This window comes from Molothrus ater, chromosome 25 (assembly GCF_012460135.2).
Source record: "Molothrus ater isolate BHLD 08-10-18 breed brown headed cowbird chromosome 25, BPBGC_Mater_1.1, whole genome shotgun sequence".
NCBI classification, from domain to species: domain Eukaryota; kingdom Metazoa; phylum Chordata; class Aves; order Passeriformes; family Icteridae; genus Molothrus; species Molothrus ater.
The window spans coordinates 3895996-3921370 of record NC_050502.2 but is presented as its reverse complement, the minus strand read 5'-3'; the positions used below and the strand labels follow the sequence as shown (position 1 = coordinate 3921370).

The 25375-nt window shown below is 59.2% G+C and overlaps 1 protein-coding gene across 2 annotated transcripts in view; it reads left to right on the top strand.

The window, feature by feature from the left end:
- TMCC2 (transmembrane and coiled-coil domain family 2) overlaps positions 1-13853 on the top strand; it is a 28961-nt gene extending 15108 nt beyond the window's left edge. The window contains exons 1-4 of one of the 2 annotated variants that reach the window (XM_036398454.2): positions 5424-5638; positions 9661-10595; positions 11018-11153; positions 12543-13853. In XM_036398454.2, coding sequence (XP_036254347.1) covers positions 5633-5638; positions 9661-10595; positions 11018-11153; positions 12543-12854 — 1389 coding nt within the window. In that variant the 5' untranslated portion in view covers positions 5424-5632 and the 3' untranslated portion in view covers positions 12855-13853. Of the gene's footprint in view, positions 1-5423; positions 5639-9660; positions 10596-11017; positions 11154-12542 lie in introns of those variants that run through there. The other variant, XM_036398453.2, reaches the window with a different exon arrangement.
- The last annotated feature ends 11522 nt before the right edge of the window (positions 13854-25375 follow it).

Genomic DNA, 25375 nt, shown 5'->3' with positions numbered 1-25375 from the left:
GCCCAGGGATGGCAGGGAAGGTTCCTGTCCCCTGCTCAGGGATTTCAGGGAAGGTTCCTGTCCCCTGTGCCCAGGGATGGCAGGGAAGGTTCCTGTCCCCTGCTCAGGGATCTCAGGGAAGGTTCCTGTCCCCTGCTCAGGGATCTCAGGGAAGGTTCCTGTCCCCTGTGCCCAGGGATGGCAGGGAAGGTTCCTGTCCCCTGCTCAGGGATTTCAGGGAAGGTTCCTGTCCCCTGCCCAGCTCAGCTGCCTTGGCTTCCTGTGGGAGGATGTGGTTTCTCCTTCCTACAGCTCCGGTTACCTGGGCTCAGTCATCATCTGGGATGATGATGATGATGACACAGGGACCGTGTGAGGGTTGGCCCCACATCTAACCCCGGGCAGAATTTCCCCCAGGCAGGAGCTTTCCCTCTCTTGCTGCCTCAGTTTCCCCATTGAAATGCAGACCCAGCCCATCCCTGAGTTTGGTGAAGTGTCCTGGGTCTCCTCAGGAGGAATTTCTGGCATGTTCTCCCCTCCCTCTCAGGGGTTAAAATCCCAGGGAAGGAGGTGAAACAGGCCAAAGGGAACAGAGGGGGTGTAAAGCTGCCCCCCCCCAGCCCCTGGCACATCCCTTTGGCACCTGCATCCCAAGGGTGCAGAGACCCTACAAATGCCAGAGGTTTTGGGGATTTTTGGGGGGTTTTTGGGTTCCTGACCAGGAATTGGAGGTGTGAGAGCCCAGGTGAGCTCCCACTCCCCACCCTCAGCTCCCCACGTGTGGCAGGGGATGAGTCTGAGGCAAGGCTGGGAGCACTGGGGTGCAGACACCCTACAAATGCCAGAGGTTTGGGGGATTTTTGGGTGGTTTTTGGGTTCCTCACCTGGAACTGGAGTTCCAGGCCAGGTGAGCTCCCACTCCCCACCTCCATCTATCCACGTGTGGCAGGGGATGAGTCTGAGGCAAGGCTGGTGCTGGGAGCTCCTTCCCTCACTCCCGTTGGGATGAGCGCTTTGGAGTGAGCAGATAATAGCTGGAAAGACAAAGACACCCGAGATTGCTGCTTAATTAATTCAGGAGGAGAAGAATATCAGACTCTGCTACTGATTCACCCCTCGTGAAGAAGACATCGTGTTCCTCCTCAGCCTGGCTGACATATGGCTGTTGATTGCAGCCCACCAGCAGCTCCCGCTCCCGGCAGGATCCCGGGGGATTTGGGGGTGGATGCCCAGGGTGCAGGGCAGGATTTGGGCTGCAGGGTTTGTGATCTCTCCAGCTCACCCCTGCTGCTCTGGGCTGGGAGCAGGGTTTGGATCCAGAGGCTGGATGAGGGTCCTGTTTGTGGCTCCTCACTTGGCTGGGGTTGTGGTTTGGCCTCTCCCTGCTTCCCCCTCAAATCCTCCGTGCAAAAGCTCCCAAAAATCCCCCCCTGGCTGCACAAACCCTGTGGCTCGGCCTCTCCCTGCTTCCCCCTCAAATCCCCAGTGCAGAAGCTCCCAAAAATCCCCCCCTGGCTGCACAAGCCCTGCTGGAGGTGCTGAGCTGCTGGGTGGGTTAATGCTGTGTCAGGGTCACTCCCTCCAGAGAAAACAACAGCAGGAATTTTTCCAAATATTCTCCAAGCGTAGGCAGGGCCCTGAATGGCTTCACCCATGAGGGCTGCTCACTGAATTGTCCCTTCAGAGCTGTCCCTGTGAGCCCAGGGCACAAGGGACAGAAGGGACAGGCCCAGCTCAGAGGACGTGCTGTGCAATTAGGAAATGCCAAGTTCTGCATGGTGTGGACGGGCATGGAGACCCAGGAGCTTCCCAAGGGATAATCCTGGGATCTTTCCATTGGTATAACAGCTTTTCCCGAGTGCCCTGGGCCCTGGGGAGGGTGGCAGTGTCCCGGCTGTGATGGGGACAGGGAGCAGTGGTGGCTGTTTGTTGGTTTGTTTGTTGGTTGGCTTTTTCCCTTTGGGAAATGCTCGGCAGTGCTTGGAAATGCTGTTTGTTCTCCTGGCGCTCTTGGAGGATTGGGATCTGAGCCCAGGGCACCCATGGGGGCTGAATTGTCCCTCAGAGCTGTCCCAGGGCACAAGGGACAGGCCCAGCTCAGAGGATGTGGTGTGAAATTAGGAAACACCACGTTCCTCATGGCATGGACGGGCACGGAGACCCAGGAGCTTCCCAAGGGAGAATCCTGGGATCTTTCCATTGGTATAACAGCTTTTCTCGGGTGTCCTGAGCCCTGGGGAGGGTGGCAGTGTCCCGGCTGTGATGGGGACGGGGAGCAGTGGTGTTTGTTTGTTTGTTTGTTGGTTTTTTCATTTATTTGTTGGTTATTTCCCTTTGGGACGTGCCCAGCAGCGCTTGGCCATGCTGTTTATTCTCCTGGCACTCTTGGAGGATTGGGATCAGCCCCGTGGCGCCCCAGCCTGTTCCTGCTCCCCCCCAGCCTGCACTGCTCCTCCTTGGAGCTTCCTCTGCCCCTCAGGCTCCTCGGCCCTGGGGAGGGAGAGGATCCACAGCTCTGCAGGAGCCGCCCTCCCAAACCCTGCCCTGGCGAAAGGACACTGCCCCCAGATCCTCTGCTGGGTGCCTTTGTGGGTGTCCCCCCATCCCTGCTCTCCTTTCCAGGCAGGGATTTCCTATCTCCCCTGTAATCCTTACCATTGTCTAAGAAATTTAGGATTACCTAAACCGAAGGCCCTCAAAGCCTTAGACAAGAGTTAAACCCTCTTAGTTTCTGCTAAAGTCTGCAGGCCCTTACCCTGCATCCCTTAAATGCAACTCGGGTGCTTTAATTAAGCTAGGACCTTCCAATTCACTAGACAGAGGGGCTTTGATCCCATGATAGTGGGATAGTGCAGGGGGAAGGGGTGAGGAGCAGGGTGGCACCTGCAGCAGGAGCCCCAGAAGCTGCAGACACCAAATCCCCTGGGGCGTGGGATGCTCAGGAGCAGTGGGTCTGTCAGATCTCCGCCTCTGTCAGCATCCCAAAATCCCACTTGCAGTTTTCCCAGCCCAGTCAAGGAGGGTTTTCCTGCTGGTTTTAATTCCTGCTTCTCTGTGCTAAGCCCAGCCCAAGCCCCAAACCTGCCCTGTGTCCATGTGGCAGCACAAGGGGACCCTCTTGGTGCCCAGACCAAGGCTTTGGAGCTGGACCCTGCCCTGCCCAGCACAGCACACACCAAACCTGCCACGATTTTGTGGAAAATCCAGGGCTTTTCTTTGCCTGGGAGCTGATGTTTATTTCTAAATTTGCCTTGTACAGTCAGGCCTGAAAAACAGCAGCTGGGGGGGAAGGCTGATGGGGAGTGTGACACCAACCCCTTGGGTAATTCCCTTGCAGAATTCCCTTTTTTCCCGTGCCAGGAGGGGTTTTGCATGCTGTAGAAGGGAGGGGAGATGCTGCCCCACTGCTCTGCCTCGCTGGGCTGGGCCCTTCAGCAGCTGCAATTTTGATTTTTGCAATGATTTGTTAACCCTGGGCCCTTCAGCAGCCACGATTTTGTTGTTTGCAATGATTTGTTAACCCTGGGCCCTTCAGCAGCCAGGCTCTTTGTTGTTTGCAATGATTTGTTTCCCTTTCCCTCGTGCTGGGGAGCTGGGAGCAGGTGTTCTCCTGGGAATCCAGCACCTGAGGACCCCAATAAGTCCCAAAAATGTTCCCCAGGGCTCCTTGCAGCAGCCTGCCCGTGCTGGCTCTTCCTGAACATCCCAACCTTTATCAGGTCCTCGCTCCATCGGCCTCCCCTGGGAAATTCCTGCTCCTCCACCTTTCCCCAAGGCCAGGAGCAGGGGCTGTGAGCTGGCAGGGGCTGTGGGGGACATCGTGGTTCCCCTAGGATGGGTGAACCGCTCACTTCCCAGCCCCAAAAACCACAGGAGGGAAGCAGCAGGGCTGCAGGGCCAGCCCCAGCAGCTTCAAGAGGGAACTGGCAAGCAGGGAGGGTGCTTTCCACCGGGTGCTGTGCAGCTGCTGATCCTCCTGCCCTGCTGAGACAGCACAAGAGCCATGGGAAGTGACCTCTAAAAGCAGAAGTGATGCTATGGCAGAAACCAGGACGGAGCTGACCAGCCCTGGTCACACCAGGGGCACCCACGGGGCTGGGCCAGGCTAGGCCATCCCCCCCTGGCACTCAGTGATGGGCCAGGAGCCCACCCGGGAGGGGAGGAGCCCCGGGTGCTGCCGGTGCCATCCCCACGGTGCCACCGTCCGTCCCCAGGGGCAGCTCTGCGGTGTCACCAACCATCCCGAGAGCAGCTCTGTGGTGTCACCAACCATCCTCAGGGGCAGCTCTGTGGTGTCACCAACCATCCCGAGAGCAGCTCTGCGGTGTCACCAACCATCCCCGGGGGCAGCTCTGCGGTGTCACCAACCATCCTCTGGGGCAGCTCTGCGGTGTCACCAACCATCCCCGGTGCCATCCCCACAGTGTCACCTCCCCTCCCTGGTGCCATCCCTACGGTGTCACCATCCAGGCCCCGGTGCCATCCCCACGGTGTCACCATCCAGCCCCGGTGCCATCCCCACGGTGTCACCTCCCCTCCCCGGTGCCATCCCCACGGTGTCACCATCCAGGCCCCGGTGCCATCCCCACGGTGTCACCTCCCAGCCCCGGTGCCATCCCCACGGTGTCACCTCCCCTCCCCGGGGCAGCTCTGCGGTGTCACCGCCCGGTCCCCGCGGCTCCGTGTGACACTCTCGGGGATCTCTGCTCCGTCCTGGCCCTGCCCTGGCACGGCTGAGCGTGGCACGGTAGGCACGGTAGGCACGGCTGGGTTTGGGTGGAATTTCCAGGGAATCTGCGTTTCCCTGTGCCTCTGGGGATGGATGGCAGCTGCCGTGGAGGGGGATATGAGGATTTTGGTGCCGTTGTGTTCTCCCCGTGGCAGAACGGGGTCAGTGCCACCCACACTCTCCTGGGGTGACAGGGACAGATCCAGCTCCTGCTCCAGGACACCTCCTGGTGCTGCCACGAGTGGCTCATTCCCGGCTTTTAACTCGGGCTCCTTGCTTAGTGACAGGATTTTGTTTTTTCCCGACTGCTTCCACTCGCGTTTTTCCTTTCTGGACGCCTCCCCCCTGCCTTTCTGTCCCTCTCTGTGACACAGCAGATGACAAGAGCCCGTCCCGACCTCCTGCGTCAGGGCACAGGCAGCGTATGGGGCTGGAGGCGTGTGAATATCCCGGCACGGGGATACGAGCGGGGGGGTTTGGCATTACAGCCCTGAAAGCTCGGGCTGGCTGAGAGCTGTAAACAGCTCGGGCAGATTTCCTGAGTCGGCAATCCCGGCCGAGCGAGCGCCTCCGTCCCTGCGCGCCGGGAACCGCGGGGAGCGCTCCGGGAGCGGCACCGGGAGCGCTCCGGGAACGGCACCGGGAACGGCACCGGGAGCGCTCCGGGAACCGCGGGGAGCGCTCCGGGAGCGGCACCGGGAGCGCTCCGGGGGCTCGGAGCCAGCCCCAACGGGGTCTACGAGAGGTTTCTCCTCCTCCTCCTCCCTCCCTGCTGCTCCCCCAACACCTCGCTGCCATCCACCGCTGCCTTCCCCAGCCGGCAATCGTGCCATGGCAGCCGGCAGTGCCCGGGCAGCGCTGCCAGCCTTGGGGACACCGCGGGGACACGCCAACTAGCCCTGGGGCACCCCAGCCCTGCCCGCCATGGAGGTAGGTCCCGGCAGATTTTTTGGGGTTTGGGTAAAATAATGGGGAGAGAGACCCACGGGGGGTTTTGGCGCTGCTGTTCCTCGGGGAATGAGAGCAGAGAGTGAAACCCCCCCAGCGCCATCAGTGCCGGGTGGGAAACTGCTGCAGCTGGAAGGCTGAACGTTAATCCCTGCATTATGTAAGGAAAATTATTGTCAGGCTGGGGAATGAGTGCAGGGAGCTGCTGCCAGCCCGTTGTGCCCATGCAGGGGTGGCACAGGGGGGCACAGGGCACTGCCAGCCCCGGGCGCTGCTGGAGGGAGGGTGGGAATTGTGACTCAGGGCTCCTGCTGCTATTTTCAACACCTGGGCTGGGTCTGGTGGGAATAACAGCTCAGCTCAGGGAGGCACAGGGCTGGGAGCCCGTGTGGGGACAGGGGCAGGACGCTCGTGGTGTCCCCAGTGGCAGTGACCGGCTCAGGGGATGCTGTGCTGGAAAAATGCTCTGAGAAACGACATAACTGCCCCAAAATCCCCCTCCCCACATCCACCACATGCCTGCATTTCTGTGCTGGCCGTGGCCTCTCCCTGGTGGCATTCCAGGGCCACCAAGTGCCCCAGGCAGGGTGACACTTGTGCGGGGGAGCTGACGGCTCAGGGCAGCAGCTCCCCGGATCTGCCCTGGATTTGGCAACACTTGTTCTTGTTTTTTCCCTGCTGGAAGGTGCACATGGTCCTTCCCAGGGCTGTTTTGTCCCTGGGATGGATTCCAGGCAGGAATCACAGCGATACTTTGTAGGGAAGGTCCTTGCTCGGGGTGGACACAGGCAGGGCTCATCCCCGGCGTGTCCCGTGGGCTGCAGGGCACAGAAAACAGAACAATTCAGGGGGGATGTCAGCGCCTCCAGAACTCTGCTCTGAACTCTGCAATAATTGTGCAATTCTTTGGGAATGGGGTCGAAGCCAGGAGTGGATGTGCTGGGACAGCCACGGCCCTGAGGTGGGGACACGGCCTCGAGCTGGGGGGACAGCACTGATTGGAGACATGGACCTGAGTGGGGACACAGCCCCAGTTTGGGGTGACACCCCCAAGCTGAGGGGACACCCCCAAGCTGAAGGGACAGCCCTGTGGTGGGGGGACACCACCCTGAGCTGGGGGGACAGCCCGGAGTTGGGGTGACATCTCCAAACTGGGGGACATCCCCGAGCTGGGGTGACAGCCCTGACCTAGGGGACACAGCCCTCAGCTGGGGTGACATCCCTGAGCTGGGGTGACAGCCCTGAGCTAAGGTGACATCCCCAAACTGGGGTGACAGCCCTGACCTAGGGGACACAGCCCCAAACTGGGGTGACATCGCTGAGTTGGGGTGACATCCCTGAGCTAAGGTGACATCCCCAAACTGGGGTGACAGCCCTGACCTAGAGGACACAGCCCCAAACTGGGGTGACATTCCCGAGCTGAGGTGACATCCCCACGCTGAGGTGACATCCCCAGCAGCTCAGCTGCCCCTGGGCCCAGCTCTCCCCAGCCTGCAGCCCCATTAACCCAGCCCTGCACAGCCCTGAGCCCTGTTTGCTCCTCAGCCCGAGCCTTTTGCAGATCTCAGCTCTGCTGGGCTCAGCTCTGTTGATCAGAATCATTTCCCTGCCCTTGTCCTGCATTCCTCCCGCATCCCACAGCAGCTCTGCCCTCCCAGCCTGGTGCAAAACAAGCTCTGGAAAACAGGGTTTCCATCAGGATAAATTTCCTTTCATCCTGTGCCTACCAGCAGGTTTGCTGCATGTAGGGAAAGTGTGGCTGTTCCTAATCCCCCCCTTAAATCCCCTGCACAGTTGCTGGGATTTAGCAGGCAGGGCCTGTTAATGCTCCAGGGATCCACATTGTCTTTTTTGGGGGGGTTGTTTTCAAAGCCATAACCTGATGTGCCTTCCCCAGCATGGCAGCGAGCAGGATTTCAGCCCAGGGCTGTTCCCTGCCCATCCCAGATGGAATCCCGTGGATAAATCATGGAATTCCGGAATGGTTTGGGTTGGGAGGGACCATAAAACCCGTCCAGTGCTACCCCTGCCATGGGCAGGGACACCTTTCACCATCCAGCCCAGCCTTGCACACTTTCAGGGATGGGGCAGCCACAGATTCTCTGGGAATTCCATCTCACCCCCCTCACAGCCAGGAATTCCTTCCCAAAATCCCAAAATCTAAACCTCCTTTCTTTCCAATCCAAAAGATTGGCTTTACAGAGGGCAACTCCCTCTCTGGAAACAGAAATTTGAGCAACGTTTCCCCTCCCCTCCCCAGCGGGTGTTTCCCCTCTGAGCCTCTCCAGAGCTGCCTTTTCCTTTGCCACGGTCACTTTTTCCCTTTTCTGTCCAGAGGATTGCACATCTGGGCAAAAAGTCTGTTTCCTGCTGTTTCTAATTTCTGCCTGGTGATAAGAAACCAAAGCAAAACCCTCCGTGGAGGGCCCAGCCTAAAAATAGCCTGGGAGTGGGGTCTGAAAACCGCAAGTTTGTTATGACTTCATTTTTTATTTTTATTTTTTTTTAAGAAAATTGCCACTCCAGACAGAGTGAATCCAGCTGGGATTGGCCTTTTGCTCCCATCTTCCAGCCCCTGCTCCCTCACTGCTGCAGTGGGGAGACAGGAAAAGCTTTGGGGTGAAGCTGAGATGAAATCCCAACACCCCCAGACTCCCAGCAGGACACCAAAAAAACGGGGAAAAAAAGGGAGGTGGAAATGGAATAACAGGAGGGTTCTGGCTTTACCAAGCCCCTGCTCCAGATGGGATTGTTCCCAAGCAGCATCTTGAGAGAACATTGCTCCCTGTTCCCCCCTGCATTTCCTGGTGATAATAACACACTCCCAAGCAGTGATCCCGCAGCTTTATCCCTATTAAAGGGTCATTCGGGGAAAGTGGGATGGAAATGAGAAATTATTCAGGTCTGCCAAGAGTATTTAACTTTCAAGCAGCTCTTAATTAGAAGCCAGGAGCCATTTACACAACCAGGGAGGTTTTGCATAAGAATCTGCATATAAAACCCAGCAACTGGGAAGATTTAGGGATTTTTTTTTTAAATTTATTTTTTTTCCCCCAACTGGCCAAGCAGCACATCCAGGTTGGAGAACACGAGGCAGGGCCTGGGTTGCAGTCCAGGCTCTCCAAATGTGGCTTCAGGAGAGCAATTTCCTCTCCCAAAGCTCCAGTTTTGCCATCTGTAAAACGGAATTTTGGCATTTGTCCGAATTTCCTGCGGTGGCAGCTGCTGTTTGCAAGAGGAGCTTGGCACTGCCAGGTGAGGGAGCTTGGAAAAGCAGAGGAGTCCCTGCACCTGCAGCTCTGGGAGCTGCAGCTGTTCCCCAGCCTCCCAAAAACTGGGATTAGGGTGGAAAACTTTGGGGTGAAAGCAGGACTGAAATACCTCCAGGCTGCTCAATCCCTGGGCTCTAGGCTGGTTTGGGGATGGATCCTGGTTTTCCTCACCCCTTTTCCCTGCCTGGCTGGGGAAATCCCATCTGTACACCAGGTGAGGGTGGAAAGGCAGAGTCAGTGGCTGCTCCTCGCTGAATTCCACTGGGGAAATCCAGCCCTGAACCCCAGCTGGAGTTGGGGGTTGAGCAACTGCTGTGCTCTTTTCACTGGGGTGTCCCTGGGATCATCTGGTGTGTCCCTGGCATTCCAGCAGTGCTGCCGTGGCAGGGAAATCTCCAACCAACCCCAAACTCCCCCAGCCTCTCCGGTTAATTATTCTCCTGCCTCTTCTGTGCCTCCCCAGCCCGGTTCTCTCCTGTCCCCTCCCATTTCTGGACTTTTTCCTCCCTCCCCTGAGCATCCCCCTTTTCCTTTTTCTTCCCCTCCTGGGGACAAGGAGGACAAGGGCGACATGACCACCCTGAACCTGTCTGGGATCAACTTGGGTGTTCTGGGATCACTCCCACAACCTCTCCAGTTAATTATTCTCCTGCCTCTTCCGTGCATCCCAAGCCCATCTCTGGACTTTTTCCTCCGTCCCCTGAGCATCTTTTCCTTTTTCTTCCCCTCCAGCTGGACAAGGGCGACGTGACCACCCTGAACCTGCCGGCGGGCGCCGGGCACGGCGACGCCGACGGCCCCGTGTGCCTGGACGTGCCCGATGGCACCCCCGACCCTCAGCGCACCAAAGCCGCCATCGAGCACCTGCACCAGAAGATCCTCAAGATCACGGAGCAGATCAAGATCGAGCAGGAGGCGCGGGACGACAACGTGGCCGAGTACCTGAAGCTGGCCAACAACGCCGACAAGCAGCAGGCGTCGCGCATCAAGCAGGTGTTCGAGAAGAAGAACCAGAAGTCGGCGCAGACCATCGCGCAGCTGCACAAGAAGCTGGAGCACTACCACAAGAAGCTGAAGGAGATCGAGCAGAACGGCCCCAGCCGCCAGCCCAAGGATGTTTTCCGGGACATGCACCAAGGGCTGAAGGACGTGGGCGCCAACGTCCGCTCCAGCATCAGCGGCTTCAGCGGCGGCGTGGTGGAGGGGGTCAAGGGCGGGCTCTCGGGGCTCTCGCAGGCCACGCACACGGCCGTGGTGTCCAAGCCGCGCGAGTTCGCCAGCCTGATCCGCAACAAGTTCGGCAGCGCCGACAACATCGCGCACCTGAAGGACACGCTGGACGACGGGCACCCCGAGGAGGCCTCGCGCGCGCTGAGCGGCAGCGCCACGCTGGTGTCCAGCCCCAAGTACGGCAGCGATGACGAGTGCTCCAGCGCCACCTCGGGCTCGGCCGGGGGCAGCAACTCAGGGGCAGGGCCCGGCGGCTTGGGGAGCCCCAAGTCCAACACGCTGGACAGCCACCACAACAACTTCGACACCATCCTGGAGGAGCTGCGGGAGATCAAGGACAGCCAGTCGCACCTGGAGGACTCCATGGAGGACCTGAAGGCCCAGCTGCAGAGGGATTACACCTACATGACCCAGTGCTTGCAGGAGGAGCGCTACAGGTAGGGGAGGTGTCACCAGGGGTGGCTCCTTGGGGACCACAAGCTGCCCTTCTAGCCAAGATACATGGGGAGCTGCAGCTCTCCTCACTGCCACACGATCTTGAGAGGTTTTCCCACAAGCAGGGGAGGGCGGGAGGGGCTGGAGGACTCCATGGAGGACCAGGCCCAGCTGCAGACCTGCATGACCCAGTGCTCGCAGGAGGAGCGCTACAGGTAGGGCTGGGCAGGTGGCAGGGGAGGTGTCACCCATGGTGGCTCTTTGGGGACCACAAGCCAAGACACACGGGGAGCTGCAGCTCTCCTCACTGCCAGATGACCTTGAGATGTTTTCCCACAACCAGAGGAGGGTGGGAGGGGCTGGGTGGTGTCCCCAGTGCCAGGGGGGGCTCAGGGACACGTCCCAGCCCTACTGCCCTGTGCAGGTACGAGCGCCTGGAGGAGCAGCTGAACGACCTGACGGAGCTGCACCAGAACGAGATGACCAACCTGAAGCAGGAGCTGGCCAGCATGGAGGAGAAGGTGGCCTACCAGTCCTACGAGAGGGCTCGGGACATCCAGGTAGGGCTGTGGGAGGGCTCAGGCCCCCTCTGCTCCCTCCAGCCAGGGGTGAGGGACAGAGCCTGGGCTGGGAGGGAGGGTGGGGCGATGGGATCCCTTCTCCCAGCACCTTCCGGGTGAGGTTGTCCCTGTGCTGCTGTCACAGCAAGAGGCAGGTGACTAAACCATGTCCCCAAAACCAGGGAATCCCAGACTGGTGTGGGTTGGAAGGAACATTAAAAATCACCCGTGGCAGGGCAGGGACACCTTCCACTGCCACAGGGAGGGGGCAGCCACAGCTCCTCTGGGAATTCCATCCCAGCTCCTCCCCACCCTCACAGGGAGGAATTCCCTCCCGAGATCCCCTCTGTCCCTGCCCTCCATCCCCCTTTGTCCTGTCACACACGCGGGTCCCCCGTGTGTGACCACGGGCTGTGACAAGCCACGTGTGGGCCAGCACAGCCCCCTTTGAGCCACCCCCCAGCCAGAACAAAACCCCCCAGCAGCAGCAGCAAACCAGGGGGAGGCACCCAAATCCCTCAGGGGACATCCCTGGAGCCGCTGCCACCGCTGTCCCCTGTGACCGTGCTCACAGGGGTCCGAGGATGAGGGAAGAGACGAGGATCTGACTCCATGTTTCAGAAGGCTGATTTATTATTTTATGATAGATATTATATTAAAACTATACTAAAAGAATAGAAGAAAGGATTTCATCAGAAGGCTGGCTAAGAATAGAAGAAGAAAGAATGAATAACAAGGGCTTGTGTGTTGGACAGAGAGTCTGAGACAGCTGGGCTGTGATTGGCCATTAATTAGAAACAACCACATGAGACCAATCCCAGATCCACCTGTTGCATCCCACAGCAGCAGATAACCATTGTTTACATTTTGTTCCCGAGGCCTCTCAGGAGAAAAAAATCCTAAGAAAAGGATTTTTCAGAAAATCCTTTTATATTTACAATATCCTAGCTACAGTGCCCTGGCAGGAGGCTTCGGGGGGGACATCCCTGGAGCCGCTGCCATTGCTGTCCCCTGGCAGGAGGCTTCAGGGGGGACATCCCTGGAGCTGCTGCCATTGCTGTCCCCTGGCAGGAGGCTTCAGGGGGGACATCCCTGGAGCCGCTGCCATTGCTGTCCCCTGGCAGGAGGCTTCAGGGGGGACATCCCTGGAGCCGCTGCCATTGCTGTCCCCTGGCAGGAGGCTTCGGGGGGGACATCCCTGGAGCCGCTGCCATTGCTGTCCCCTGGCAGGAGGCTTCGGGGGGGACATCCCTGGAGCCGCTGCCATTGCTGTCCCCTGGCAGGAGGCTTCAGGGGGGACATCCCTGGAGCCGCTGCCATTGCTGTCCCCTGGCAGGAGGCTTCGGGGGGGACATCCCTGGAGCCGCTGCCATTGCTGTCCCCTGGCAGGAGGCCGTGGAGTCGTGCCTGACGCGGGTGACCAAGCTGGAGCTGCAGCAGCAGCAGCAGCAGGTGGTGCAGCTGGAAGGGGTGGAGAACGCCAACGCCCGGGCCCTGCTGGGCAAGTTCATCAACGTCATCCTGGCCCTGATGGCCGTGCTGCTCGTCTTCGTCTCCACCATCGCCAACTTCATCACGCCGCTCATGAAGACCCGCATGCGCATCCTCAGCACCGCCCTGCTCGTCCTCTTCCTCTTCTTCCTCTGGAAGCACTGGGACTCCATCAGCTACTTGCTGGAGCACGTGCTGCTCCCCAGCTGATCCAACAGCCCCCGGGGAGTTTTTGTTTCCCAACGAGGAGAGGGACACGAAAGGGGGTGAGGGTCCGGAGCCTTCTCCGCGCGCTTGGCTCGGCTCGGCTGCATTCCCGGCCCTCCACGGCAGCCTCTTGGATCTGGGATCCCTCTGGGATGTTTGGGAAGCAAGGGATGTGGGGTGGGGAGCAAGGAGGAGTTTTGGAAGGCACCAGCGATTTCTGGCTTTTTCTAAAGGGTTTTGGGTGGTTTTTTTTGGGTGGTTCTTTGAAGGTCGTCCTGAAGTCCCCAGATAGGAGATCTTCTCCAGGGGTCTTCAGTTGGTGGGATGGATTGAGCTGGACCAAAGCTGGCTCTGGGAGAACTTCCAGCAGGGAGAGGAGAGGGGTTCACTGGGGCAGGATTTTCCCTTTCGGGCAAAAAGTGGCATTTTCCAAGGGGAAATTGCAAGTGGATTTTCCCCTTGGTGGCAAAAAAGTCCTGGGGCGGAGCGAAAGCAAAGCAGGTGGAGATGGAGACCGCAGGGCCACGACAAACAACCACAGCAGGGACACACGCGTGTGCCACCAAGCCTGTGGGCCAGCCCGGCCACAGCGCGGGGCTGTGACACCGCCCGCTGTCCCCGCTGTCCCCGCAGGGCTGGGCACGGCCAGGGCAGGCAGCAGCGGCACAAACCACACCCCCCGCGCTGGTTTCATCTCCTGACCTCCCGCCTCTTTGGCTTCAGTCGATCCGATCTCTTCAGGGACGCCCGGCCTCGTCCAGCCTCTGCCCCGTGTCGTGTGTGCGTGTGCGTGTGTGCGGTTTTTAATTTAATTCCAGACTCTGTTTCCATTTGTGAATCGAAGCTGGTGGGGCAGGGGCAGGAGGGGCAGCAGCTGCCCTCCAGCCCCACCCCAGAGCACAGCATGCTGTCTCGGATGGTTCTTAAATTATTTCATACCTATATATTTATGTAATATATCTATACACACACACATATATATAAATATATATATATATATAAAATACCTGCACACTCAGGGCCTCCTCTGGTGCAAACAGCAGCTGCTCCACTCACCTTGAAACCCTGAACCACTCGGCCTCAGGTGAGAATTTGGCCCTGAACATTTCCAGTGGTGATTCCCAGGGCTGGCACAGGACATTTGGGAGGGTTGAGGGTCCCTCTGCCACCTCCTCCGTGCTCCCAGGGCCGAGCCATCCCTGCTGCGGCCTCACATCGGGGTCCCTGCATCCCTCTTGAGCATCACAACTGGGAGCAGATAAAGATATCAAAGATAAGGCTCAGCCAAGCCCTAGGGCAGGAGCAGGGCTGTGCCCAGGTGAGATGCACAGATCTGGACAGGACAGAGCTCCGTGGAGGCTGCAGGGCCGTGCCCAGGTGGGATGCACAGGTAGGGGCAGGACAGAGCTCTGGAGGCTCCAGGAGCTCCCGTTGCTGCAGGTGGCACCCAGGGCACGTCCCCTCTGGAGGGAGTGGTCGGTCAGTGGTCGGTCAGTGGTCAGTCAGTGGTCACCTGAGCAAGGAGGGCCTTGCCCAGAGCTGGGGAATCTGCCCCAGCCTCAGGTGCAGCAGAATTCCCTCCTCTGCCTCTTCCCAGCCGGGTGCATCCCGCACCAGCCCAGCCCTGACCCCACGAAAGGAGCAAAACCGTGAGTAATGAAATTCCAAAATTCCCTAAACTCGGCTCCATCCCCTGCCCTGCGAGCCCCACGGGCACAGGGAGGGAGGAAATGGGGGAAAAAACCTCAGTGCTGGGCAGGGGCTGCGGGGAGGGAACTCTGCCAGAAGGGGGAATGCGGGGAACAGGGTGGATCCTCCGGGAAGGGAATGGTCTGGGAAAGGAATGTTCTGGGAAGGGGATTCTGGGGGAAGGGGATTCTCTGGGAAGGGGATTTTCTGAGAAAGGGAATTCTCTGGGAAGGGGATGCTCCGGGAAAGGAGTTCTCTGGGAAGGGGATTCCGCGGGAAGGGAGTTCTCTGATAAGGGGATTCTCTGGGAAGGGGATTCTCTGGGAAGATGATTCTCTGAGAAAGGGAATTAGGGAATTCTCTGGTAAGGGGATGCTCTGGAAAGGGAGTTCTCTGAGAAGGGAATGCTCCGGGAAGGGAATGTTCCAGGAAGGGGATGCTCTGGGAAGGGAATTCTCCGGGAAGAGGATTCTGTGGGATGGGGATATTCTGGGAAGGGGACGCTCGCGGAAGGGAGTTCTCCGGGAAGGGAATGCGGCACCACGGCCGCAGGGGGGCCCCCGGTCCCCGCCGCGGATCCCGGAGCGGCTCCGGAGCGTTTTCCCGTAAGGCCGGGCAGGGGCAGGGCCCAGGGTGGGGTCACTCACCCCAATTAGCGCATTAACCCCTTCGTGCCCGCAGCGCAGCACCAGCGATCGTGACGGTACAGGATGGTTTTTGGGTGGGAAGGGAACCTTAAAGCCCATCCAGTGCCGCCAGGGACACCTTCTGCTCTCGCAGGCTGCTCCAGGCCCCATAACCTGGCTTTGAACACTCCCCTGGGAGTTTTCTCCTCTGGGAAATCCCTTCCAGGGCCTCACCACCCTCCCAATATCCCATCTGAACCGACCCTCTCGAGTTGAAACTGTTCGTGCCCCTCGTGCTGCTCCACCATCACCGAGGAGTGAAGTTTTGTGTGAGCCCTGCCACCCCCCCTCGCTGCCTGTGACACTTGGGGACATTCACTGCCCAGTCCCTGTGACCTCGTTGGCAGCAGCCAGAGGAGGCCCCAGCGTTGGGGGGATCCCAGATCCCATCCCAGTGGGAATTTCGGGATCTCTCGTGGCCCTGCTGTCCCCATGTCCGGCTGTCCCCTCGAGGAGTGACATCCCTGCTGCCCCTCAAGCCCCTTGTCATGGGCGAGGGGAGGTCACTCATGTCCTGAGCTGGCACAGGGGGCCACTGTCACCGTGCCATAGCCAGCCCCCCCTGCACAGGGAGCTCTGGTGACAATTCCGGAGCCCGGGGACAATTCCTGCATCCTTCCGGGGATGGAGGATGCCAGAATCCCACCCTGAGCATCCCTGAGTTGGGCTCAAATACCCAAACTTCCCATTTCTCCTCAGGATGCCAAAATCCCACCCTGTGCATTCCTGAGATGGGCTCAAATACCCCAACTTCCCATTTCTCCTCAGGAAGGTTCTGGCCTTGAAAACACCAAGATAGAAAAAGAGAGATGCTGGAATATCCTGAGCTGGAAGAACCCACCAGGATCACTGATCCAGCTCCCAGCCCTGCAGAGAACAATCCCAAAATCCCACCCTGTGCATCCCTGAGATGGGCTCAAATATCCCAACTTCTCATTTCTCCTCAGGAAGGCAGAGTTAAGATTCTGGCCTTGAAAACACCAAGATGTAAAAAGAGAGATGCTGGAATATCCTGAGCTGGAAGAACCCACCAGGCTGGGACTGCACAGAACAATCCCAAAATCCCACCCTGGCATCCCTGAGAGCGTTTTCCAAACATTCCTGGAGCTCTGGAGGGTTTGGAACAGTGACCATTCCCTGGCCAGGGGGACAATTCCCGCACGGCATGCGCGGCTCGGGGCTCCCTGAGGACTCGCCTTGTCCCGGCGGGGTCAGGGGGGGCTCACAAGGGCCCCCTTTGTGCGGGAGAGGTGAAGCTTTGACGTCAGCCCGGCAGGAATTCCTTAATTCCATTCAGGCCTCCCTCCCTCCCTGCCCGCCGCTAATTGCTGCGGTTTATGTAAGAGCCGCAGCTGCGCTCCCGGACGGGCGGCAGCGGGGGACACGGAATGTCCCCAAGGGACACGGAATGTCCCCAAGGGACACGCCGGGCTGCTGCCGCCGGCCACGGGGACACTCGTGTGTGACCGTGTTCACAGGGGCTCTTGGATGAGCGAAGGGACGAGGATCTGACTCCGTGTTTCAGAAAGCTTGATTTATTATTTTATGATATATATTACATTCAAACTATACTAAAAGAATAGAAGGAAAAGTTTCATCAGGAGGCTGGCTAAGAATAGAAAAGAAAGAATGATAACAAAGGTTTGTGGCTCGGGTTCTGTGTCCGAGCCAGCTGGGCTGTGATTGGCCATTAATTAGAAACAACCCCATGAGCCCAATCCCAGATGCACCTGTTGCATCCCACAGCAGCAGATAACCATTGGTTACATTTTGTTCCTGAGGCCTCTCAGCTTCTCAGGAGGAGAAATCCTAAGGAAAGGATTTTCCATAAAAGTTTTCTGCGGCGCTCGTGGGGCCGCGATTCAGCCGCCCCTTGGTGCGGTGCACGCAGAGATTGGGGCACCCAGCGGGGACAGAGCTCGCTGGGGACACTGGGGACAGCCTGGCACGGCGGGATGTCCCTGTGTGCCCTGTTTGGGGCTGGTTTGCCCCGGGGTGCCCAGGTCCTGCAGGGTGGGGCCAGCACTGTCCCTGTCCCATGTCACTGCAGGGAATAAGAGCTGTACATTGGGTCGGTGTCTCAGTAACACAAACTCTCGGGTTGCTGTTTGTTAATTGCTGCCCCGAGATGTGCAGGGTGTCTCTGTTTCTGTCTCTGCTTCGGCCCATGCGGCTGAAGAACGAGTCTGGACTCTTCACTTTTCGGTCTTGAGGTTGTTTATTAATTCTTATCTATAAAATTTTCTTTCTGCCCAGCCGAGGTCTGCTCAGCAGGGCAGCCACAGGCACTGTGACCGCCCTCAGGGTGGTGGTGTCCTTTTATACTACAAACTACGTATAACATATTGACACTGAATTCCCAATACCCATCACCTGTGTTAGACAGTGCACTTCTACTCTAAACCAATCCCAAAGTGCCAACATCACTGCAGAAAATGGAGAACAAGAAGAAGAAGAAGAAAGGCTAAACATGCCCATCTTGTCCCCATGACCCCCATACCAAAAATCCTAAAATCTACATTTTCACCCTGTGATAATTTTATTATTATGCTATTTAAACTTCTGTGACTTTCATGTCCTCATACAAAGCTGGTAACTTGCTCCAGGGGTCACAATCAAATCCCCAGGTGCTCTGGGCTGTGTGCCAGGGTCTCCGAGCCCCCCGGCGGGGTCCTGGGCAGCTCTGGACACCCGGAGGGATGCGCTGAGTTCTGACGACAAAGCCAGGCACTGGTTTCTCTCCTGGCGTTGTGCTCCTGTTTCCAGCTGCATGAGCCCTGTATGATAAAATGATGAAATTATGTCCCTGCTGCTGGTGGGACCCCCAAAATGTCCCCGTGCTGTCCCCCCGGGGATGTCCCTGCGTGCCCAGGAACAAGAGGGACCCAGAGGGGCTCACCTGAGGGGCATTGAGACCCTCACCCCACACTGGGCAGCGTTCCCGAGGAGGAGGAGGAGGATGAAGGGATTGGGGATTGGGAATGTTGGCAAGCATGGCTGGGGACACGGCGGTCCCCGGCTGTCCCCTCCCTCCCCCCGGCGGCGTGGCCGAGCTTAGGCTGTAAGAAGCAGAGCTGGTCCCAGGGGTAGCATTGCTCGCATTCCTGCGCTGTCTCCGGGGGAATTTGGGCTGTTCCACGTGGGAAACGCTCCCTGCCCTGCGGGTCAGCGTCTGCAGGAGACATTTCCGAGCGGAAAAGCTCAAAGCTGCCAGAGCCACGGCGCTGTGGCCCACCTGGAGCGGCCAGGGCCACCACGGCAGGTGCCAGGGACACCGTGACCGGTGCCAGTACCACCATGGTCAGTGCTTGGGCTACTGAGCCCTCCCCTTGTTGTTGTGACCAGTGACAGGGCCACCATGGCGGGTGCCTGTGCCACTGTGGGCCATCTTCATGTCACGGTGGCCACCGTGACTGGTGCCAATGCTCAATGCCAGTGCCACCACAGTCAGTCCCTGCGCCACTGTGGGCCACCCCCATTTCACTGTGACCAATGCCAATGTCACCATGGCAGGTTGCAAATGGCCCTATGGCAAGTGCCAATGCCACCATGACCAGTGCCAGTGCCACTGTGGGTCATCCCCTTGTCATTGTGACTGGTGCCAGTGCCACCATGGCCAGTCCCTGTGCCACTGTGGGCCACCCCACGTCACTCTGACCAGTGCCAATGCCACCATGGTCAGTCTTGGGCTATAGTGAGCCCTCCCAATGTTGTTGTGACCAGTGACAGGGCCACCATGGCAGGTGCCAGTGCCAACGTCACTGTGGCCAGTGCCTGTGCCACTGTGGGTCATCCCCATGTCACTGTGACTGGTGCCAGTGCCACCACAGTTAGTGCCTGTGCCACTGTGGGCCATCCCTGTGTCACTGTGACCAATGCCAGTGCCACCATGAGTTGTGCCTGTGCCACCTTGACCAGTGCCTGTGCCACTGTGCCACCCCCATTTCGCTGTGAGCAGTGCCAGTGCCACCACAGTCAGTGCCTGTGCCACTGTGGGCCATCCCCGTGCCACTGTGAGCAGTGCCAGTGCCACCACAGTCAGTGCCTGTGCCACTGTGGGCCATCCCCGTGCCACTGTGAGCAGTGCCAGCCCCACAGCGTGACCAGCAGCCCCTTGAGCTGGCCCCCAGCACGAGTCCCACTCGTGGCCAATCCCATCCTTTAATTACAGCTTTAAAAACAAATCCTCGCCTGGGTGTGCAAGGCGGGGGAGAGGCTCGTGGAAGGAAAATGAAGAGGAATTTAATTAAGGGCAGTGCCGGGAATGTCTGTCCCACAATAAAGATAAGGAGGATCAATTGCTGCTTCCCGGGATCAAAGCTGGGGCTGGAGGGGAAGCGGGGCTGCAAAGGAGGGGGAGGCAGCCAGGGGAGGGTGAAAAAGAAAAGCAGCAGAGACACGGGGAGATAAGATGAGAGAAATCATTGATCTGATCACGGGGCTCCCCCAGGGCTGGCGGGACTCACGGGGGATGGAGGACGCCAAAATCCCACCCTGTGCATCCCCAAGATGGGCTCAAATATCCCAACTTCCCATTTCTCCTCAGGAAGGCAGAGTTAAGGTTCTGGCCTTGAAAACACCAAGATAGAAAAAGAGAGATGCTGGAATATCCTGAGCTGGAAGAACCCACCAGGATCACTGATCCAGCTCCCGGCCCTGCAAAGATCTTCCCAAAATCCCACCCTGGCATCCTCGAGAGCATTTCCCAAACATTCCTGGAGCTCTGGAGGGTTTGGAACAGTGACCATTCCCTGGGGAGCCTTTCCAGCGCCTCTGAAGGAAGAACCTTTCGCTAAAACCCCCCCTGGCCCAGCTCCAGCCCTCCCTGGCTCCTGTCCCTGTCACAGCGAGCAGAGATCCCGTCTGTGCCACTTCAGCACGGAGCCCTGCACCTCTCAAGCCCGGGAATGCCGGCTGGGATGGCTGTTCCATGGGAATAACGCCCCGCTCCCTTCCCAAGCCCTTCCCACGCGTGCAAAGCAGCCCCGCGAGGCCGGCGGGGCTGTCCCCCGGGGCCACCGGCCGGGCAGGGAGGTGGCACACCCAGCAGCTGTCCCCGTGCCAGGCTGCCAGCCCGAGCCGGCCCAACCACTTCCCCCGGCTGCCAAAGCGGGTGCGGCCAGAGCCCAGCCCGGCTCCCAGCGCTGCTGCAGGGAATTCCCAGCGCATCCCAGCCCAGCCCGGGCTGGGGGAGCAGCCCCGGGGCCTCGGGGAGCTGGGGGTCGCCGTTCCCCGTTTCCAGCTGTGAGCACTCAGGTGCCTGGAGATGCCTCACGGGATGGTCAGGAGTGCCAGGTGGGCTTGGCTGGGTACCAACATCCCGAATCCGGGATGCACCAGGCCCAGCCCTTTCCAGGAACCTGTCTGGCTGCTGCTGTGCGTTCCCAGGCAGGCAGATCCGCTGGGAAAGTCACCCTGGCCTGCAGCTCCCTTCCCGTGTGAGACGAGGCACGAGCGCTGCCATGGCCATGGAGGTGCTCAGTGAGGCAGAAGCTGAGGTGTTTCTTTGCCTGTGATTCTTTCAAAGTGTTTTCTTTTTCTGCTCAGTGAGGCATCGCAACCATGGCATCACCGTGATGGCGTCACCTCCATGAGATCACCACAATGGTGTCACGGCAATGGCGTCATTGCGATGGCATCACTGCCAGTGAGGCAGAAGGGGGGAGAAAGCGGTGCTCAGTGAGGCACGGTGGGGTGGATCCTGCAGGGCATGGGGAGGACAGGAGATGTCCTGATGGTCCCACAGACACAGGTTTTGCTCCGGCAGTGCTGGATCCCCTCTGCCCCATTCCTGCACATCCCAGAGGTTCTGGCATGGCATGGGCAGAGCTGTCCTGATGGGAGAAATCTGCCAGCAGAGCTCCAGCACCCCAAAAACCATCACCACGGCTCCAGGAGGGCACAGGAGCTTCAGAGTGGCCACCAGTGCTCGGCCAGCCAGGTCCCCAGTGGGGTCTGGGGTTGCATTTTTGGCTCAGGTGTGACCCAGCCATTTCTTGTGCTCCAAAAAAAAAATGGGATCAAAGTTTCTGGGCGCTGCATTCTCCCCCCTTTTTTGGGCTGCTCCAGGCTGCTCCATTGAATCCCCACTTTCATGTGGGGATTTCTCTCCTTCAGATCTTCAAAGAAATCCAGCAATCAAACGGGTGGTTGTGGAGGCACCTTAAAAAAATAACTACAAAAAAAAAACTACAAAAAAAAAACTACAGGAAAAAAAAAACTACAGAAAAAGAAAACACTTTGAAAGAATCAGAGGCAAAGAAACACCTCAGCTTTGTTGTGTTAATTGTTCCGGTACTCAAAGTTCTGACAAAATGTCTCAGAAATCTCCCTGGCTCCGCGCCCACCATGTGTCAGACACACAAAGAAAGGCTCCGGCACAAAACCCGGGCGAGGGAGGAAAACCGACCCGGGGAGATTCCGGCAGGAAGGAACAATCCCAGGGCTCCGAAGGAGGGGCTCGGCCGCGGCCAGGGCGGGGGCGACACCCAAATCCCAGAGCTCCGGGGGCATCCCTGAGCTGCTCTGGGGGTCATTGACAGCCACCGGTTAATGAGCACGGCCTCCACGCCGTGTCCCTCATGTCTCCCCCTCCAAGTTGTGTCTTCCTCCTTGACTCTCTCCCCTGCTTTTGCAAACTCATCTGTGAGCTTGGTTTTGGCCTGTTGTGGTCCTTTGCACTGCACCTGATACAATCCCGGTCCATTTTCTTGTAGTCACTAAATTTCCCAATTATTTTTTTCCACTTCCCAGCGGTTCTGGGACGCTCCAGCCCCATCCCCACCCACCTTTGGCCACCGCTGTCCCTGGGGTCACCCCAGTGTCCCCCCGAGCCCGCCGCGCTCCCCGTCCCAAGGAAGGGCTGGCTGGAGCCGGGATTCCCGCAGGGATTCCCGCACAAGCCCGGGCAGGAGCCGGTGCCGGGGCTGACTCAGGGCCCCCGGGGCCAGGGGAGCGCCCAGAGCTCGGCTCTGCCGGGAAAGGCTCTGCCAGGAGCGGTGCTGGAGCTGCTCTGCTCCCCTAGCCTGCTCACGGCTGCTCCCACCCCAAAATTCCCTTTTTTCCCCTTTCTCAGGGCGCTGCCGCTGCTCGGGGGGATGTGGATTCCTGGGTGAGGGGGATCCAAGCCTCAGACACGTCACCCACGCCAGCATTCCCATGGAAAATCTTTGGGAATGCCCAATTCCCATGGCTGAAAGTCCCTACACCTGTCCTATGGCGATGGTAGCAGCCCCAAACCAGTGGGAAGCACCAATTTCCCCCAGGACCGGCAGGAGAAGGGTCCAGGGTGGAGGATCCCTTGGGATTATCCCAGAGAAACTTGGATCAGTGGATACAAACCCACAGGACAACCCCTCCATCCTCCAGGACAACTCATCTCCCGCATTCCAGGATTCCAGCCCCGCTCCCACACCCTGCAGAGCAGCAAAGCGCAGCGTCTGGGGCTGAAGTCACCCCTCAGAAATGACATTTTCTCAGCAAAAGGCGGCTGAGGTCATTTCCAAAGCGCCGCGGGGCCGGGCGGGGCGGGCGGGGGCTGCGGGAATTGCCCAGGCCGGGGATGAAAGAGCGGCCGATGATGCTGGGGGGCTGCCAGGGGGGCTCGGGGGCTGCGGGAATCGCGGCTGGGATGAAAGGAGCGTTTCCAGGGGCTGCCGGGGGAATTCCGGCGCTGCGGGGACCGCGGTGTCCCCGGGCTCCGGTGCCGCTGTCACCGCCTCGTCCCGGGGCTTTTCCCACCCTTCCCATGGCCGTGCCCGGGACAAGGGACTCGGAGCGGCCCCGGGGAGATGCCACAGCTCAGGGCTGGGCTGAGCTGGCCACGGGAGCGGGACGAGATCCGGTGACACCGGCGGGGACACGGGGTGGGCAGCAGGACAAGCTCTGGTGTCACCAGCGAGGACAGAGGGCAGGATGGACAGCAGGACAAGCTCTGGTGCCACCAATGGGGACAGTAGGACAAGCTCTGGTGTCACCAGCAGGGACATGGGGTGAGGTGGGCAGTGGGACAAGTTCTGGTGCCACCAGCGAGGACACGGGACAGGGTAGGCAGCAGGACAAGTTCTGGTGCCACCAATGGGGACAGCAGGACAAGCTCTGGTGTCACCAGTGGGGGTGAGCAGCAGGACAAGCTCTGGTGCCACCAATGGGGACAGCAGGACAAGCTCTGGTGCCACCAGCAGGGACAGGGGGCAGGGTGGGCAGCACGTTCCTCACACCCAGTGGTGCCCACCCAGAGGCCACCAATGCTCCCACCCCAGTGGGATCTGGGGTGGGTTTTGGCTCAGCTGTGACCGGGCCATTCCTTGTGCTCCAGGAGCAGACATGTCACACACCCCAACATTCCCATTCAAAATCCTTGGGATTGCCATGCCTGGAAGTCCCCACAGCTGTCCTTTGGCAGTTCAGTCCCAAAGCCTGGGGTGCAGCACTGCCCACCCCGAGCTGCCACGGCTCCAGAAACAGCACATGGGGATGTTTTCTTGAAAATCCTGGATGAAACTGGGTCGGAACACCCCGGGATGCTCCAAACCTAAAAAGGACCCTCTGCTCCATGCCTGGCCCCAAACAAGTGCATGGGGATGTTTTCCAGCAAATCCTGGAACAAATGGATGAAACAGGGCCACAAAATCCCAGGATGCTCCAACAGCAAACCTAAAAAGGACTTTTTGCTCCAAGCCAGGCTCATCCCATCCCATGGATCCCGTCCCATCCCATCCCATCCCATGGATCACATGCCATCCCATCCCATGGATCCCATCCCATCCCATGGATCACATGCCATCCCATGGATCCCATCCCATCCCATCCCATGGATCCCATCCCATCCCATCCCATGGATCCCACCCCATCCCATGGATCCCATCCCATCCCATCGATCCCACCCCACCCCTGCAGCCCCCCGGGCACCGGGACTTTGCCCGGGCTCAGCCCTGGGAGCCGCTTTAAGGCTCTGGAATTCCTGCGAGGCTCGGGAAGCACGCGGGGAATGCGCGGCAGGGGGGCCGAGCGCGGTGACCCCCCCTGCCAGGACACAGGGTGGCATTCCGGGCATGCCCTGCCACCCCTGCCAGGACACAGGGTGGCATTCCAATTCCGGACATGCCCTGCCACCCTGTGACCCCCCCTGCCACCCCTGTTGGGACACACGGTGGCATTCCGGGCATGCCCTGTCACCCCTGCCGCGACACACGGTGCCATTCCGATTCCGGGCATGCCCTGCCACCCTGTCCCCGCTGCTCGGCGCGGGGGAGGAGGCGCGAACGGCCCCGGTGAGCCCGGCTGGATGCGGGGGATGCTCACGGGGCAGCCGAATGGATTTCCGTGCCAAAGGGGGAGAAGGGAAAGGGTGGAGAGGCAGCTCCTTCCACCAAAACACGGGGATTTCCCCCAAATTCAAACCCACGGGGGTTCAGGGATGTGGGAGGGGTTTGGGAGAGGGGGTGGGATGGAACGGGGGGGCTGCTCGTGGTGGGGAGAGAAAGGATCCTGATCCCCACTGTCCTGCTTCCATCACAGCTTTCCCTAAATTTTGGGCTCTGTTTGTCCAGCAGCTGCTCAGCCTTAAAATCCGGATTTCCCAACCCTGCCTCAGGGATGTGAGAGGGGTTTGGGAGCAGGGCTGGGACAGGGGGGCTGCGTACATTGGGCTCCTCATCACAACTTCCCCGAAATTCTGGGTTCTGTTTGTCCAGCAGCTGCTCAGCCTGAAAATCCCCAATTCCCACTCCCGGGAGCGCTGAGCCCCCACACCAGCGACGTGTCCAGGCCCAGTTCAGCACCAGTTAAACCCAGTTTGAGGAGGGGCCGAACACACAGAGGGACCCTGCAGGACGTGTCTGAGCCCAGCCACCCTCACCTGGGCTGGAGCAGGGCCCCATCCCAGCAGGAAAGGGACAGGGACACAGGGATAGGGACAGGGACAGGGACACAGGGACAGCCCCATCCCAGCAGGAAAGGGACAAGGACAGGGACACAGGGAGAGGAACAGGGACACAGGGACACAAGGATAGGGACAGGGACACAGGGACACAGGGAGAGGGACACAGGGACAGCCCCATCCCAGCAGGAAAGGGACAAGGACAGGGACACAGGGACAGCAGCCTCTCCCTCAGCCCCAGCAATCACAGTGACAACTCAGCTTTACCG